Raw genomic sequence first — 15,178 nt, forward strand, 5'->3', positions numbered from 1 at the left:
TTTTATTTCACAGCAAGCAAACTATTTTGTCATTAAAAGTTGTAACTTTTTCCTAGATTTCCTTTTATCTTTTTATAAAGAAGAGGGAGAAATGTTGCTTACCAATATTTGTGGACCATTAACTTAAAATTATCATATCTTTTTGATACTTTTGTTAATACACTGTATTTAGGCAGTTAAACGTGCTAAAATAGTTGCTGGGGAGGGAAATTGTTGAAGGCATGCAGATTATATAGCCTTCAGACAATGTTACTTCCTTTTATTTTCTAGCTAGAAAAAGTCTTGTAAAGTACGTGCTTTTTCAGAAGATAGCAACCATTATTTTATTTGTCCATTTTTAGGGGATTATTTTAATGTAATTCTAAATTATTCTAAGCAGGCCAAAATTAACTTCTTTCAGCTCTTTGAATTGTCCTTTAATACAATTAATTGAACAATTGATCAAATCCCAGCCTGGTTTTAGTTATTAGTTATACACAATATACATATATATATACACACACACAAATATATATATTTAGTTATACACAAATGCGTGTCATATTAAAAGAAGAATAAAAGGTTCTCTCTGATCCAATATGCTGGTTTCGGCAGTGGTTGATAGTAGATATTTAGGGAAGAAAAAAACCAAAATAAAACAGGGCAAGTACATGGCGGTGGTTGTGTAAAATATTCTCCCAACCTTCAACGGTTTGCTGTTCACAGATACAAGTCCATCTTAAAATGGCTTAAAAAAGAGCTGTAGGATCTGTGTTAAAACATTCAGTTCAGCACATTTAGCTGGTATCAGATATTAAGAACAGATGTCCTTTTAAACATCTGTTAATAAAACTCATTCAAACTTTTTTGTTATTGTTGTCAAATTGTTTAAGAAAGAGATAAGATGTAAACCTTCTCTGCTTAAGTATGATGTTTTAGATCTCAAGTGTGGGGCACATTGTTCATATGGCTCAAAAATTACCATCTTGTTATATGCTGAAATGGATGCAGAGCTTTCTATTGAAATCCTTCTTTCTTGCTTGATTGGTGAATCATTTTAAATACATGCTTTTTATATTTCTTTGCTCTTGAGTGTTACTCAGGATATCTTAGACATAACCTTTGAATAATACTTTTATTTTTGGTTGTAGCTTTTTTTTGTAAACAGCACCTGACACTTGAACACAACTGCATTGATATTTTTTTTTTTTTTTTTTTTTTTTCTTTGTAAACTATTTCTTGGGCATTTACGTAGTGCCTCCAGAACTGTTCAGGAATGAGTGGAGAAACCACAAAGTCACAAAAGTTAAAATTGGTAGAATTGGGTGATATGGAAAAAAACACAAAAGGAACCTTTTCAGAAGGTGGAAAACATTACTGAGTTCTTCCTTTCCCCAAATTAACCTCTTATATTTGTTCAAAGATGGAATTTTCTGAAGATAAGCTGTATGATTTCCATGTCATAACAATGTAAAGTAGCTTCTTGTAGATGGTTACCATATGATGTTTTTGTGATTGTACAATAATGCTACTAAATGCATGTTAATGATTGACCTGCCAAAGCTGCCTGACAGATCTCCTTGGCCCTCTGTAAACCCTTCTTGGCTACTCTGATAGAAAAAAATTTTTGGAAACACTGATGCTATAAGGAGAAACTGTAATGCTCTGTAACCCACTCCTTGGGTCTGATTCACTGTGGTAATGGTGATGAGTTGTTATCCTTGCAGCCTGCCCGAGGAATACTCGTAATCTGGACTGAGAAATAACTAACCTTGAATGGAATTTCAAGGGCAAGTAATAGTTGTGGGTTTAGGTCAAAAGCTGTTTTAATTTTCAAAGGTCAGTAATTAATTTGGTAAGATATCTCAAGCTAGACTTACCTTTGCAATTCTATAAGGTATGGGATGTCTCAGAACTTTAATAAACCATCAGGATAGCTCCTACTTGGAGATGAGAAGTGATACTGTCTGAATATCTGGATTCTGTCAGATAAACCAACTTCTGAGGGAACTTGATATATTTTATAAGTCTATGAATGTTTATGGAGTTGTATGGCACAGACTTTCAGTCCCAAGGTCAAGGTATGAGCTGCAAACAGACTTAATTAGATTGCTCTTGGCATTGACGTGAAACTTTTTATCAGTTTTTTGTGATACTGTTTATAGTGGGGAGGTAAGGTCTAGGAGAAACAATGTGTTTCTGCTAAACTTGATGATAAAAGTGAGTTCTTGGTTGAATTACATGCTTGTCAAGGTGCATCACTTGAAGAGCGTTAGAAAATAAGCTGTATTTTAGGTAAGGGATGATTTAAGAACATAGAGAACAGAGGTTGACAAGTCATCGGGTGTCTCAAGTGCTGATGTTCACAGTAGGCTGTCCATAAATCCCTCAACAAATTGTAGACAGCAAATTGGTCTGTCAATGGTGTCATTGCAACCAAATGTGAAAGTGAAACGAATGTGGAACTGACTGCTAGGTGGGTAATTATGATTGTTTCCTTCTAGCCTACCATCTACAAACAGGACTTCTGAGTAAGATTTTTGTATCTTTCACTTGTTTAAGATTCACTCAGGACTTTAATGTTTTACTAAGATCTTCTGACCAAACTAAAAGCTGACATGCTGAATCTCTTAGCTGAGACTATTTTCATTATTTTTTGTTCAATTAACTAAATATAGGATGTGGTTATCAACAAGTAGAAAAATTATTCTTTACTCAGTAAATATAAGCAGAAGGTGTTCTTTTAAAGACATTTGATTTCATTATCTATGTAAAGTGTAGCTCATTCTTAAATATGAACTTACAACTGGTAGCTTTGTAGCACTGCAGTTTCTGGAATGGGTAAAAGTTGGTTGACTTCATTTGGGCACAGACTTCCTTGCTTATTTGTATTAGCAAGACTGTTAATTACAATCTCTAAGGACAGATTCTTCAATATTGAGTTCTAGCAGTCACCTCCCCAAAATGAGTAACTGCAAAAAGTCTTTAATGACACAGGCACTGTGAGTGATTGGAGGGTGGTCCAGGAGAGCAGTAACATCTAAATTCCTGTATTTCAATTGGGGCATTATGGTTTCCCCTGAGCATAAAAACCAGATGATTTCTGACAAACATATTGTTGTAGGGCTTTATGCGCCCCCTGAATTTGCAGGAAAAGAACTGTCACAAAGTATAAGTAGTAACTGTCCTTGAAGATTTGGGGCAGTCTTCGATTTTGATGCTTAGATCTTCATTGAGTATAACCTTTATTAGATAATAGCAGGTTTGACATTGGATTAAATTGCGGAATTGTCATACAAATAATACACATCTTACCTAATTTACTAAAACCAGAAACAAAGGGCTTATTGGGTAATGGGATCAGGGTTTAGGAGCAGAAAGTGCGTGTTAGAAGATCAAAGGCAGAGGGGCTTGTAAGAAGAAAGGAGTCTTGGACATGAAGATCCCTTAATGATGCCTATCTTGTAGTTTGTTTTTTCTAACAGATAACCCATTGACTATATGGTAAAATAATACTGTGTTCTAATATTGACTCAATGCATTTCAGACAGTCTGTGCTCTACAAAGGGAACTAGAGAACATGGAACCTGGAACTCTTTGCCTTTAAATGATGCATGTTAATTCTCTCTTTTCATCTTGATAAAATTTGAATCTCGGTTACTGTCAAGATCCATATATTCTGCTGGGCTGGATCAAGGGTTAGGGATGTGTGACTCGAGGAACATATGGGGCTGTGTGCCCTGGAGATCTGCGAGAGCCTGTGTCAGCTTGAGCTTCTGCCTCCTTGACTGCTAGTCTAAGGGTTTATCAATTATGTAATGCATGTATAGTTTAGTGTAGTACAATTATGTCTAAATTGGTGTGGAGTGGCAGACTTGAAAACACCCAAGGGCAAAACTAGTAAGCAGATGTTGAGAGCTTTTTGTTTTAGCTTTCACTAGATGTTTAGCTTATTACATCACAAGGCAGTCATCAGCACCACTCTTAGTATTTCTTTGAGAGGGTTTGATTTACTGTCTCAGTAAATGGAATATTATTTTCAGTTCATGTTGGACTCCCTGTGGAAGTATCTTTATGCTGTGAGAGAACATTTATATGCCAAATTGTATTTTCATAATTTTTATGACAGGTAATGAAAACTCTGACATCACTTACAGACTGGTTCTGTCCTGAATTTATTTACAGAGGAGTGCATGTCTTAACATTCATAACTTTGTGGTAGTCGAGTGACTTTCTTTGACTCTCTGCTTATTTGTTTTAAGATGACAGCCCTCAGAAAAGGAAGACTTACTTTTTTGACTTTCCAGACTATTGACAAAAACATATATGCAGTAGCAATGTGGAAGAAGTTGTAGTTATTTCAGAACAGTATCCTGAGTTTTATTTCATAGATGTGTTTTGTTGTATTTTACAGTGTAAAGGAAACGAAGATGGGGAGACAGTTATTGTTGAAAAAGACCATTTCATGGATGACTTTTTCCAACAGGTAGAGTTATAGTTTTCAACATGCCTTAAAGACTTACAGTTTTCTCTCTGTGCCTTTTAATTTCTGTAATTAGGTTTAACAGTTCATCTACCCCCCACCCCCCAACATGCTTTGTAATGGTATGCCAAATCAAATGTTGGTAACGCTTTTGGTTGTTTATGTCAGGGTATTTTCTGTCTTTACTGTTTAGAAGTGTTTTTAATTCCCTGTCGACAAGGAATTTGCTTATAGAATTTTAAAATATTTTTTTATTAAGAATAGTAGCACTTAAGTTTCTGGCCATACAGAATATATTTACAATTAAGAATACCATTTTTCTTTAAAAAAGAAAAAGGTGCAAGCTGTTTAAATGTCAACACTTCTGCTGGGATTTCTGTCAGATACTTACAAACGTTGCAATGAAATACGGTTTTTATTACCAAAGTTGTTTGTTTGGGGTTTTTTTTGAATCTTTGCCCTGTTTTATTCTAATGTTTTATTGACATATTTCTCTTCCTCTAGGTTGAGGAACTTAGAAATAATATAGCAAAAATAGCACAAAATGTGGAAGAAGTGAAGAAGCAGCACAGCATTATCCTGTCAGCACCAAATCCTGAAGGAAGTGAGTATCACTTTTTTTAGACTTCAGATATGTATGCCTAGATATTCTGAAATAATTTTGTTTGTTTTATCTGTCTATAGGAATAGAACTTCAGGTGTTCAGAATGCAAAGTGTAACACTATTTATTTATTTAAATATTTCCCCATTTAATATTTTCATTTGCTCATTTTTACCTTTTCTAGTTTCATTTGAATAAATACATTTTCAGAATATTTGTTGCATCATCCAGACCTTTGCTAGACCAAAACTCAGTTTAATATGGTATCTTGAAATTGATTGTGGCTTCAGAAACTTAGAGGCTACTTGCATTTTTTTTAATTTGTGAAAATGTTGGTGTCAGCTGAAGCTCATACAATAGAGCCATCATCTTCTTTTTCTTCTTCAGTTGGGGCAACATCCTGTCTAACACTAGAGCCAGCTGCTTCTAGCAGTAGTAGAAGTTCCATGCTGGACCCCTATTTTTAGAGGCTATAACCCCAAAGCTGAAAGTGAAGATATGCTTTCTGAACAGAGAACTCAAATGTTTAGGGAACTTACCCAGAAACATGGAACCTTCTCTATTCTCAGCACTTCTTAATTCAAGGCATGCTGGAGTTTATGGGCAGGGTTTAAAGAAAAGGGAAGAAAAGATGCTGAGATATTGTGGAATGTTGCAATGCTAGCTTAACAGTTATCTTCTTGATGAAAACTGAACTTTGGATGTTAGTTTTTCTTTTCCCCTGTTTTCTTTATTTATGGTTGGGCATGTGTGTATATTGTTACAAATGATTTTGCATACTGCTTTTTGTCTTGATCGTATACAGTCAATGAATCTTAGACTTAATAAGGGTTCATCTGAATGTTTAAAATCTGTGGTCTCAGCTCTTTTATTAGCTTGTGTTTGTGATAAAAATTGTGCTTAATAATGCATCTGAATTGTCTAGGAACATGACATTGCTTGTAAGTAACATATGCTCTTGTGAATCTAGTGTCTTCAGTGAATCAGAAAACAGATCTAGCTAAGTTCTTCATGAATACTCTGTATAGTATTCAAAAAAACATAGGTAGTGCATGGTACAGTTATGTTAATAAGGGTACAAGCAACGAGTCCATGTTAAACAACAGAACTAAAAAAAGTGAGATAAATCTGTATTTTCACTTGATAGACCTGAGTGAACTTTCATTTTGACCAGCAAATGAATATTACTCAGTGTTGTGTTAAGAAGAAATGTGGAATATTTTATCACCTGGTTTAGTTGGTGATGTGGTAATAACATTTTCCAAGTTTCAGGGCCTGTCATAAGAAGCAGGAATCTGATAGTATGCTGTTCTAAAAATTGTATTTAAAGTACTTAGGAGTATAATAAACTACATGGTTGTATTGAATACAATTATGAGATTGAAAGGTAGAGTTGTAGATGGTTGCTGGCTTACTATTATCAATCATTAACAGTTCTAAAAAAAAAAATTTTTCTTTTAAAGGAACAAAGGAAGAACTTGAAGAATTAAATGAGGAAATAAAGAAGATTGCTAATAAAATTCGAGCCAGGTTAAAGGGTAAGTTGTGAGGGGAAATAAAACTACTGTTGCTTGAAATGATTTAGGATGGTAGCAGTGTTACAAACTTAATGCATTGCAGCTGAACTTCTAAACTTTAAAAGCTGCATTATGTATGCATAAATTGTATTGCACAGCTCTTAAGAGAGAGAACCACCTCCCTGCCAACCAGTATACAGCTCGTGTCAGTAACAGTATCCTCCTCTACTTTATTCCTCCTTGGCAAGCTTCACCCCTGACAAATACCAGGTCTCAGCACAGCCTAGTTTTTGAAACTGGACAAAGAGCTTACCTGCTTTCAGGAATAACCTAGAAAATTACAATGCAAAGTAATTCCTCTGCATAGAAATGTATTCTGCAACTGAAATGCTATTTTTTGGTCATGATGTTTTGGAAGAAGATTAACGTTAACTGCAAAAAGACAGTCTCATGCATAAGTGTGTACATAGGAAATTGTTCTAGAGCACCTATTGTATTTTAAATTAAGACTAGCTAATTTTGCTGGGACTTTCCCCTGTGAGTATGTCTCAATTATTTAGCGTAGGTTTTGAAATATTTTGAGTATTTTAATGTTACTATATTACAATTACTATATGCTTTTATCTTTCCATAAACACTAGGGTGTGACGTTTATTGTTTAAACTGTAAGAGCAGCCTGTTTTCTTGTACCTTTTGAAGCTTTTCCAGAGTAATAGACGGCAGTGTGACTCTGTTAGGAGTATTGAAGTAGTTACTGTGTTTTAAGATCTGTACCAATTATCAGAATTATTTTAAATTTATATATCTATCACTGCCACCCCTGTCATCTCCCTGAAATGTTAAATATGTCTATGGGGAGCCTGTACATGAAAAAATTAATAATTAATAGTATTTACAGAGTAACTGAGCTACACTATTAAATAATTATATTGAATGTTGACTCATTCTTGTATTGTTCTTAGCTATTGAACAAAGTTTTGATCAGGGTGAAAATGCCAATAGGACATCAGTGGACCTCAGGATAAGAAAAACACAGGTATGATCACTATCTGATTTACTAGAATCCTCTTATTTTCTTTAAACTTATTAGTGAGTTTCAATTTTCTGAAATAGTTTCAGAACTTCATGTTCTGTTTTGTTGGAATGTAAATACCACTTTCAGTTGTTGTGCAGTAGTATTTGCTGTATCAAAAAAAAATAAATGTTTTTGTTCCACATTTTTAAATCCTCAAAAAACAGCACTCTGTATTAGCTCACAAGTTTGTGGAGGTCATGACGGAATACAACGAGACCCAAACTCTTTTTCGTGAACGCAGCAAAGGTCGGATACAGAGACAATTAGAGATAAGTAAGTGACCTGAATACACTTTTTTAAAAAAGATGAATTGTGTTGTTAGTACCTCCCTTGTATCTTACTACTTAAAGATGGTACAAAGCATCATACATCTTGGACATCTTCTTGAAACATGTGAGGGAAAAGAAACAATTTTATCACATGGCATAAACTCTTTGATACTACTCTTCAGAACAGCTGTAAAGAAAGTAGAGAAAACTTGCTAAATAATTTCTTTTATGTTGAAAATTATGAAAGAAAATATCTTTTTCCTTTGTTTCATTTATTTCCAATGTTGCAATTTTAAACGAAACATTAAGAAAAGCTGTGTTCTGAAGATAGCAAGTGTTGTTAAAAGCCATTCCAAAACTATGCTAAACAGGACAATACGTCTTTTCATGCTATGCTATGTTTTTTGTCAAAAAGAACATTTGTTAAATTCAGCTGACGTGAAATCAGTGCTACCACTACATATACTCTAGTTTTTGACTCACATTTGACTTATTTTGTCATTATTACAAGGAGTATTCAGAAAGGTACCTGACTCTACTCTGAATTGCAGCATCTACCTTGGAAGGCATCTAAAAAAATCCATAACATCTTGTACTTAAGATTAGCCTTTTTTAATATCTCCTGTAAAAGCAAATACATATATTCCTGAAATAGGAAATGCAAACAGAAAATTATAAAAAGACTTTGCTTTTCATGTGCTTCTAAAATCTGTCAGTAGCCTCCCATGCTAATGGTTCAACTCAACGTTTCAGTAAAGTTTATCGGGCAAGTTAAATTCTTCTTTACCTATACGTTTGAGGGGAGGGACCCTAATACCTCAGGACAAAGTTCTTTTAAGTTAATGTTGTTGTGACCCAATTAGAGCGTTCAGCTTTTCCTCAGCACTAAAAATTTTAAAGCAGGTTTTGCAGGATTCTTGGGTAATAACATCAGAAAGTAACATTCAAATGATAACTTTCATGTGATAGAACAGAATTATCTAAGTTATTACAGATATTCAACTTATTTTACATGGGAAGAACAGGGCTTTGAGGTTTAATTTTTTTAAACTGTACAATACAAATCACTTTAATGTATTGTGTAACACTTGCATTTGTCATACCAGTGCGATCAATAGGATTCAGTTTGCTTAAACATGCAATAATAAATGACATCAATTGTTAGATGTGTTATGAAAAGTAGAAGTAAAGGTACGCTGTGGGTAATAATCTTCTCCATGTGGAATACAACTGTAATCCTGGGTTGGTAAAATCAAATTTATGTAAAGATCTTATTGCCCACACAGTGGTGGGGAGCGAGTAAATTGGGTGCCAATGTGACACGGAATAAGTAAATATTGAATGTTGTATAAATACTCTGTACCTCAAGTTCTTCCTTCTGAAGAACATGCCAGTTAACAAGGTTCATATGTACATTGTAAATGTTTCTGATTGAACTCTTTAATTTGACAAAAAAAACCCAAACAAGACACACACACACACAAAAACAACCCCCAAAAAAACCCCACCAACCAGGAATTCTTCATCATAGCTTTGAATCTACATTTGTTTCCTGACTATTACTTAATATTTTCTGGGTTTTTTTGTATGCAAAATGGCAGTTGGTAATGGCTAAACACTATATTGTTTTATCCTGAAAAATGCTCAATACAAGATTTTTCTTTGAATTGTCGTCCTTCTGGTATGGTAAAATTTTATGTTCAATAATAAGTGATGTTGTGTGAAGTACTGTTGTTTTTATCCTAGCTGGAAAGACCACCACTGATGAGGAACTGGAAGAAATGTTAGAGAGTGGTAATCCTTCAATTTTCACTTCTGATGTATGTATTTCTGGTCCAGTTATGTCTCTTCTATTCTGCTGCTTCTGCTGTTTAGAAGTGTGCCAGCAAATACCTATTTATATCCATATCTTTTTTTCATTCTCCCAAAGATTATATCAGACTCTCAAATAACTAGGCAAGCTCTGAATGAAATTGAGTCACGTCACAAGGATATTATGAAACTGGAATCTAGCATACGGGAACTACATGAAATGTTTATGGACATGGCAATGTTTGTTGAGACTCAGGTAAATGAACCAAATCAAACACATTTACGTAAGTGGGATTTTTTTACCCCAGTCTTCCTCTTTGAGATATGCAGAAACAATTGCTTTTATTCAGATAACACAGACTTAGTGTTTTTTGACTGTGATTAGAATATATGAAAGTTAATCACTAAAGGTTTTTTGTTTTGTTTTATACAAACGTACACCCTAGATATACTCGTAGCACATGCTATGAATAACTAAGCAGAGACTTTCTTTTCAGTTGGTATACTTAATATTTTCTTCAGCATGCTTATATTGCAGTAAGCTTAAATATTTTTTGCATGTTTAAATAAGAACAGCTCTCTCCTGGAATGTTGGCTAATATCTTGGGACTTTAGGATTCTCACAGATATGATAAAGGACTACTGTGGTAGAATAAAATGTGCGTTAGCAAGGATGTATGCAAGTTGCACATAATACAAAAGTATGATTGCTGTTATAACTAACATAAATGTAAAGGGTTTGACAAGTCACTCAAGTCATCTCATATTCACGAGCTTTGTCTTGACATGTACGTAAATTTGTGCTATTTGTAGTCTTTACATATCAATTATCTAACAAAAATATTTAACTTCTGTTCTTAAAATTATTTGACTTATGCAGGAAAGTGAAAAGAATAATGTTCAGGAGATAAACTTTCCTGAAAAGGATTTTTTTTTTTAATTGGGTTTTGTTCTAGAAGTCCTGTGTTGCTTTAATATTAAATATATAGCTAAGGCAAATTGGTAGCAGTTTTCTTTTGAATTAGAAATTAACAAAAGTTACTTGTGCATCATTCTTTAATGCTTTGCTGTTTACTGCTGCTGATTATTTCTTCTGATGGACAGAAACACAGGTAATAGACTTACTGTAATTTTTCACCAATCCTCCATTTCATTACCAAATTTCATTCATGATAATTGATTTGAATTTGTTATGTCTTGGCATTTTAAACCCTCAATTCTGAGGAACTTTTGAAGTTGCTATTATATGTGTGCGTTTTCTTGGATAACTGTTGAACCTTGTGTCAAAATAGTCAATAATAGCCTTTCCCACTTCCAGGCACGTCAGCAATTTCTGGTCTCTTTAGTATGTCAGTTTTAGTTTTGGCTGTTAAAACATACCTCACATTCAAAGGTATGTTTTTAGGTGTTACTGAACTTTCTTTGTTCCTGCAAAAGGGAGAAATATGCCTGTCCTGCCCATGAATGTTATTTGTTTGGTTAGAACTTTGAGCCTTTTCTTCTCATTCCCTTTTTCCTTTACACATCAAAGCAGAAAAAATGTCAGCCACTAATATGTACTTTATTTACTTTTTTAAAAATAATCGTTGATGTTGTATAGCCTTTCTTCTCTTAAGTTCATTAAACAAGGATTCATGGATTCCAACAAAGTTTTCTTCAAAATTTCATTTTAAGGGTGAAATGATCAACAACATAGAAAAGAATGTGATGAATGCATCGGATTATGTGGAACATGCAAAAGAAGAGACAAAAAAGGCAGTTAAATATCAAAGTAAAGCACGAAGGGTATGCTTTCTTTCTGTAATTGTGCTAGTTGGTATATTAACTTAGCACAGTATGAAGCCACCTTCAATTTTAGTTGATTTTTTTGTTGTTGTTGTATTCAGTCCTTCAAGGTAGAATTAATGTATGCATTTTACTCTTTTGTAGTTGTGTTGTTTAAAATTAGATTTTGTAACAAATTAGTGTAACACAGAGGAAGATTTACCAAAGGACTCTACAAACAAACAAAAAACCTATAATCCAGAAGAAATCAAAACACTTGCAATGTTTTGTAATTTGTTATAGTTAATATTAAAAATTTATATTACCAGTAGACAACAGAAGTATCTTGTACTACAAAAACAGATAAGCAACTCATGCAGAGCTAAGGCTATGTTCACAATTTTCTGCTTAAAAAAACAGTCATTACAGAGTGTAAAAGCCTCAAAAGAAGAATTGATATATCATCCTAGTAGATAAATTCAAAGGTTTTTTCTTAACTACCATAATACTTTAAATTATTCAGATTCCAAATAAGATTAAAGGTTTTTGGATCTTTATTACCAGTAAACTTACCTGGATTCATAGCTATAAAATCACCATGCTAGCAAGAAAAATAAGATTACTAGTTTTACCTGAAACAGGCTTGCCTTTTTAGAATTCCAGCTGTAATCAGGTAATTACTTTTGTACTTTTGTAAAAGTACTAGATTAGGGGGATCTTCCCTCTGGAAAGGGTGTGACATTAAACAAGGCACTCAATTTTGTGGAAGAATTGAGTTCAAAGTAATGTTCAGGCATTTTCCATTGGCATGGAAACTTGTTTTTTGTTTCAATATCTTTCTTCCCATCAGAAAACCAAATAATGTATTCTGAAATCAAACTATTAAGTAATTTATTTTTTATTTTGTAACTGTATGATTGCAGAGTGAATGAAGTATTCCTCTGACATTATAATTTCCTCTTTTGAGATGCTGTGCAATTTTGTGAGGCTTTTTATGGTGAGTTGGATTTGAGGGAATAATATATCTTTATATAGATAGACAGATATCTACATATAGATAACACGCCTGTTACGTTTTTCAAAAGTTATTTAGGAAGTGTCAAAAGAGCCCACTTAACATATTTGTAAATGGTGTTTTTTTCATCTTTGACTACTATATAGGTATTTATCACACTAGTTTACCTGCAAACACTGTTTAAAAATGTTTATTCTTAGGCATGCAAGAGTATACAGATAAATTTAACTCAATTTGGGAATATTGCAGGCTTTAATAAAAACTAGTGTGAATTTTAAAACTGACTGTTTAGAAATTGAAAATAAATGCAAGTCTTAATGTGCTTAATATTAAAATAATAATACCTTGTTTTTTGACAGAAAATGTGGATAATTATCATTGTGTCATTGGTGTTAATTGCCATAATTGGTCTAATTATTGGTTTGTCTGTTGGTATTCGGTGATGCTTGGATAACCTCAGCATGCATGACTTCCTGCCAGTGTGGCAGTAAGTAACTAATCAACTAATTTTGCTCTTGTTTTACTCTGGTAACTTGTATAGTTCTACTAACCCTTAATATCTCCACAGTTAATATTGGGGGGTAGGCTTGAGATGCATTGGTGGATGTTCTCCATCTCTGCATACTATAAAAGTGCTATGCATGTGAATATTGAAAACTGACATCTAGTGGTAGACTGCCAAATTTGCAGAATACAATCACTATATAAGACTTGTAAACAAAGAAGGAAATGAGGCCAAAAAATCCAGTTACTGTGTTGCAGTCCTTTGAATTATTTTTTTTTATACTGAAAGTTGACATCAGCAAACAATCTGCGCTAAGATATGGAATACTAGTTACACTTGGAACTTTATCAAATGGGATTTTCTATGGTTTTAAGTAGAGCTTTCATAAGAGTAGATGTCTACAACCATGAAGGTGGCTATTAGGCCTTGCAGAGCATCCTAAAATTACTTACATCAAAGCTGTTGATTAATACTAGACTAAATGAAACAGTTAGAAATAACAGTGTGTTTGTAAAAGGAAGTCTGCAAAGGTTCCAACTGGAATTTTAGGACTAAATTTGAGAATTCTTTCAATCTTCAGATTTTTGCTGCATTAATCTACCGTTTCTTGTCAAGATAACACCTAGCCAGCCTAAGAAAAAAACAGCAGTTAACTCTTCTGAGTCCAATAGAAACTCAACTTTCTACATGCAATATCTTCAAACTATATACGAAGCGCTAGAAGCAGAATGTCATTTCAGACAGCTAATCAGGAATTCAGTTTTCTGTGCTAACGCTTTTAATATTGAAGTTTTTAGTTTTGATGTTACAGTTTCTTCTCAGCTTTGGTTTATGGGCAAATAACAAGACTTACTGCATCATTGCTTATAGTCAGAAATAACTGACCTAATGTGAGTCTTTGATGCATTTACATAGAACCCATCTCCTTTTTTTTGCCTTGTCTTGCAGCTCTTCTGAGCTATTACCTACACAATGTTTTTACTGACGTTTTATTGAATTCCACTAAGTGCGCAATTGTTAAGGTTTGAGCAGACTACAAATATTTATCCAAGGAGGGTGGCAGTAAGCAATGTTACTGCACTTAGACTTGACCTTGATAAGTCAATGTTCACTATTGCATCTGTTTCTATATGTAATGATATTTACAGAAGCTGAGTATGAGTAATAACAATTATTCTGTGAAGCAAAACCCAGAAATGTTACACAGATAGCTCTGTCTTGTAACTATGGTTACATGTGTGTTAGAAAAGAAAGACTAACAATAGGAAATCATAGCAGTAAATATTTTTTAGAAAGAAAATCCAAACACTTAGATTAGTTATCAGTATTACTAATTTTCTGTGGCTATGCATGTATTTAAACAGTTCTGTATCTGACAAGGTATTTCAATATCAACTTTTCTCTCTTTCTTGCAGAAATTGATGTTCATAATTATATGTGTAACTGTATTGCTTCTGATACTTGGAATTATCCTAGCAACAACGTTATCATAGCAAGCACATTCCAAGAGTTACGAACCTTCAGAAACTCCAAAATAGATCTTCAGTAAAACCAAACCTTTTTTAAGAAATGATGCCTTACACTGTTCCATGATGGTGACCTATCACTAATAGTTAAAAATGAAAACAAAATCACTTTTAATGTTTACTCATAAATGAAGATCAGAATGTATTGGGGAATGTATGGATTTTCATCATGAACTATACATTTGTAAGACTGAAACTTGCTCTTAATTGTTTTGAACTAAAGTAACAGAAGGGTTGTGTTTTTTTTTTTTTTCATATCTCAGTGTTACAAACCTTTTAAATACGGGGTTGAGAAACTATTGAGTTTCGACTGTTTGGCTTTTTTTCCTATTGCTAATATAATTCTAATCACGAATTTTAGTACCTTACCAGTGCTGCTTTTGTTAGCACTCTTGTGAACATTTTTGAGATGTAGCCTTGTCTTTAAGTGTATTAATTATTTAGTCACCTTAATCTATCTAAGCTTTATACTTAAATTTTTTCTCCAACAACTGCTAAAATATTTTATCCTGAAAAGACTACTTATTTAACTGTCTGCCTATTGCATTACACTTGAGAAGAAAAAAAAAAAGCTTTTTTTACACGTTCCAGCTTTTTTAATTTTTCTTTCAGTATCACTAAGGTTAATTGC

The 15,178-nt window shown here is 33.4% G+C and overlaps 1 protein-coding gene across 2 annotated transcripts; it reads left to right on the top strand.

The window, feature by feature from the left end:
• Positions 1–4,396: 4,396 nt before the first annotated feature.
• STX2 (syntaxin 2) lies at positions 4,397–14,929 on the top strand. Of its 2 annotated transcripts, XM_009694972.1 has the most exons (10): positions 4,398–4,465; positions 4,967–5,066; positions 6,528–6,602; positions 7,544–7,617; positions 7,821–7,929; positions 9,672–9,745; positions 9,856–9,993; positions 11,412–11,522; positions 12,876–13,003; positions 14,437–14,724. In XM_009694972.1, exons 1-9 carry the CDS (start codon positions 4,445–4,447, stop codon positions 12,957–12,959), a joined length of 786 nt encoding a protein of 261 aa, XP_009693274.1. In that variant the 5' UTR covers positions 4,398–4,444; the 3' UTR covers positions 12,960–13,003; positions 14,437–14,724. The 2 variants fall into 2 exon arrangements, with proteins under 2 accessions (XP_009693275.1, XP_009693274.1); XM_009694973.1 differs by lacking the exon at positions 12,876–13,003 and having other exon boundaries at positions 4,397–4,465; positions 14,437–14,929.
• The last annotated feature ends 249 nt before the right edge of the window (positions 14,930–15,178 follow it).

This window comes from Cariama cristata, unplaced genomic scaffold (genome assembly GCF_000690535.1).
Source record: "Cariama cristata isolate BGI_N322 unplaced genomic scaffold, ASM69053v1 scaffold842, whole genome shotgun sequence".
Classification (NCBI taxonomy): domain Eukaryota; kingdom Metazoa; phylum Chordata; class Aves; order Cariamiformes; family Cariamidae; genus Cariama; species Cariama cristata.

What these genes read in the sequence shown, in the direction of transcription:
- STX2 (XM_009694972.1), top strand. Translation starts at nt 4,445, where the DNA reads ATGGATGACTTTTTCCAACAG. An exon ending in TGGATGACTTTTTCCAACAG is followed by an intron (nt 4,466 to 4,966) that starts GTAGAGTTATAG and finishes CTCTTCCTCTAG; the next exon opens with GTTGAGGAACTTAGAAATAA. An exon ending in CAATGTTTGTTGAGACTCAG is followed by an intron (nt 9,994 to 11,411) that starts GTAAATGAACCA and finishes TTTCATTTTAAG; the next exon opens with GGTGAAATGATCAACAACAT.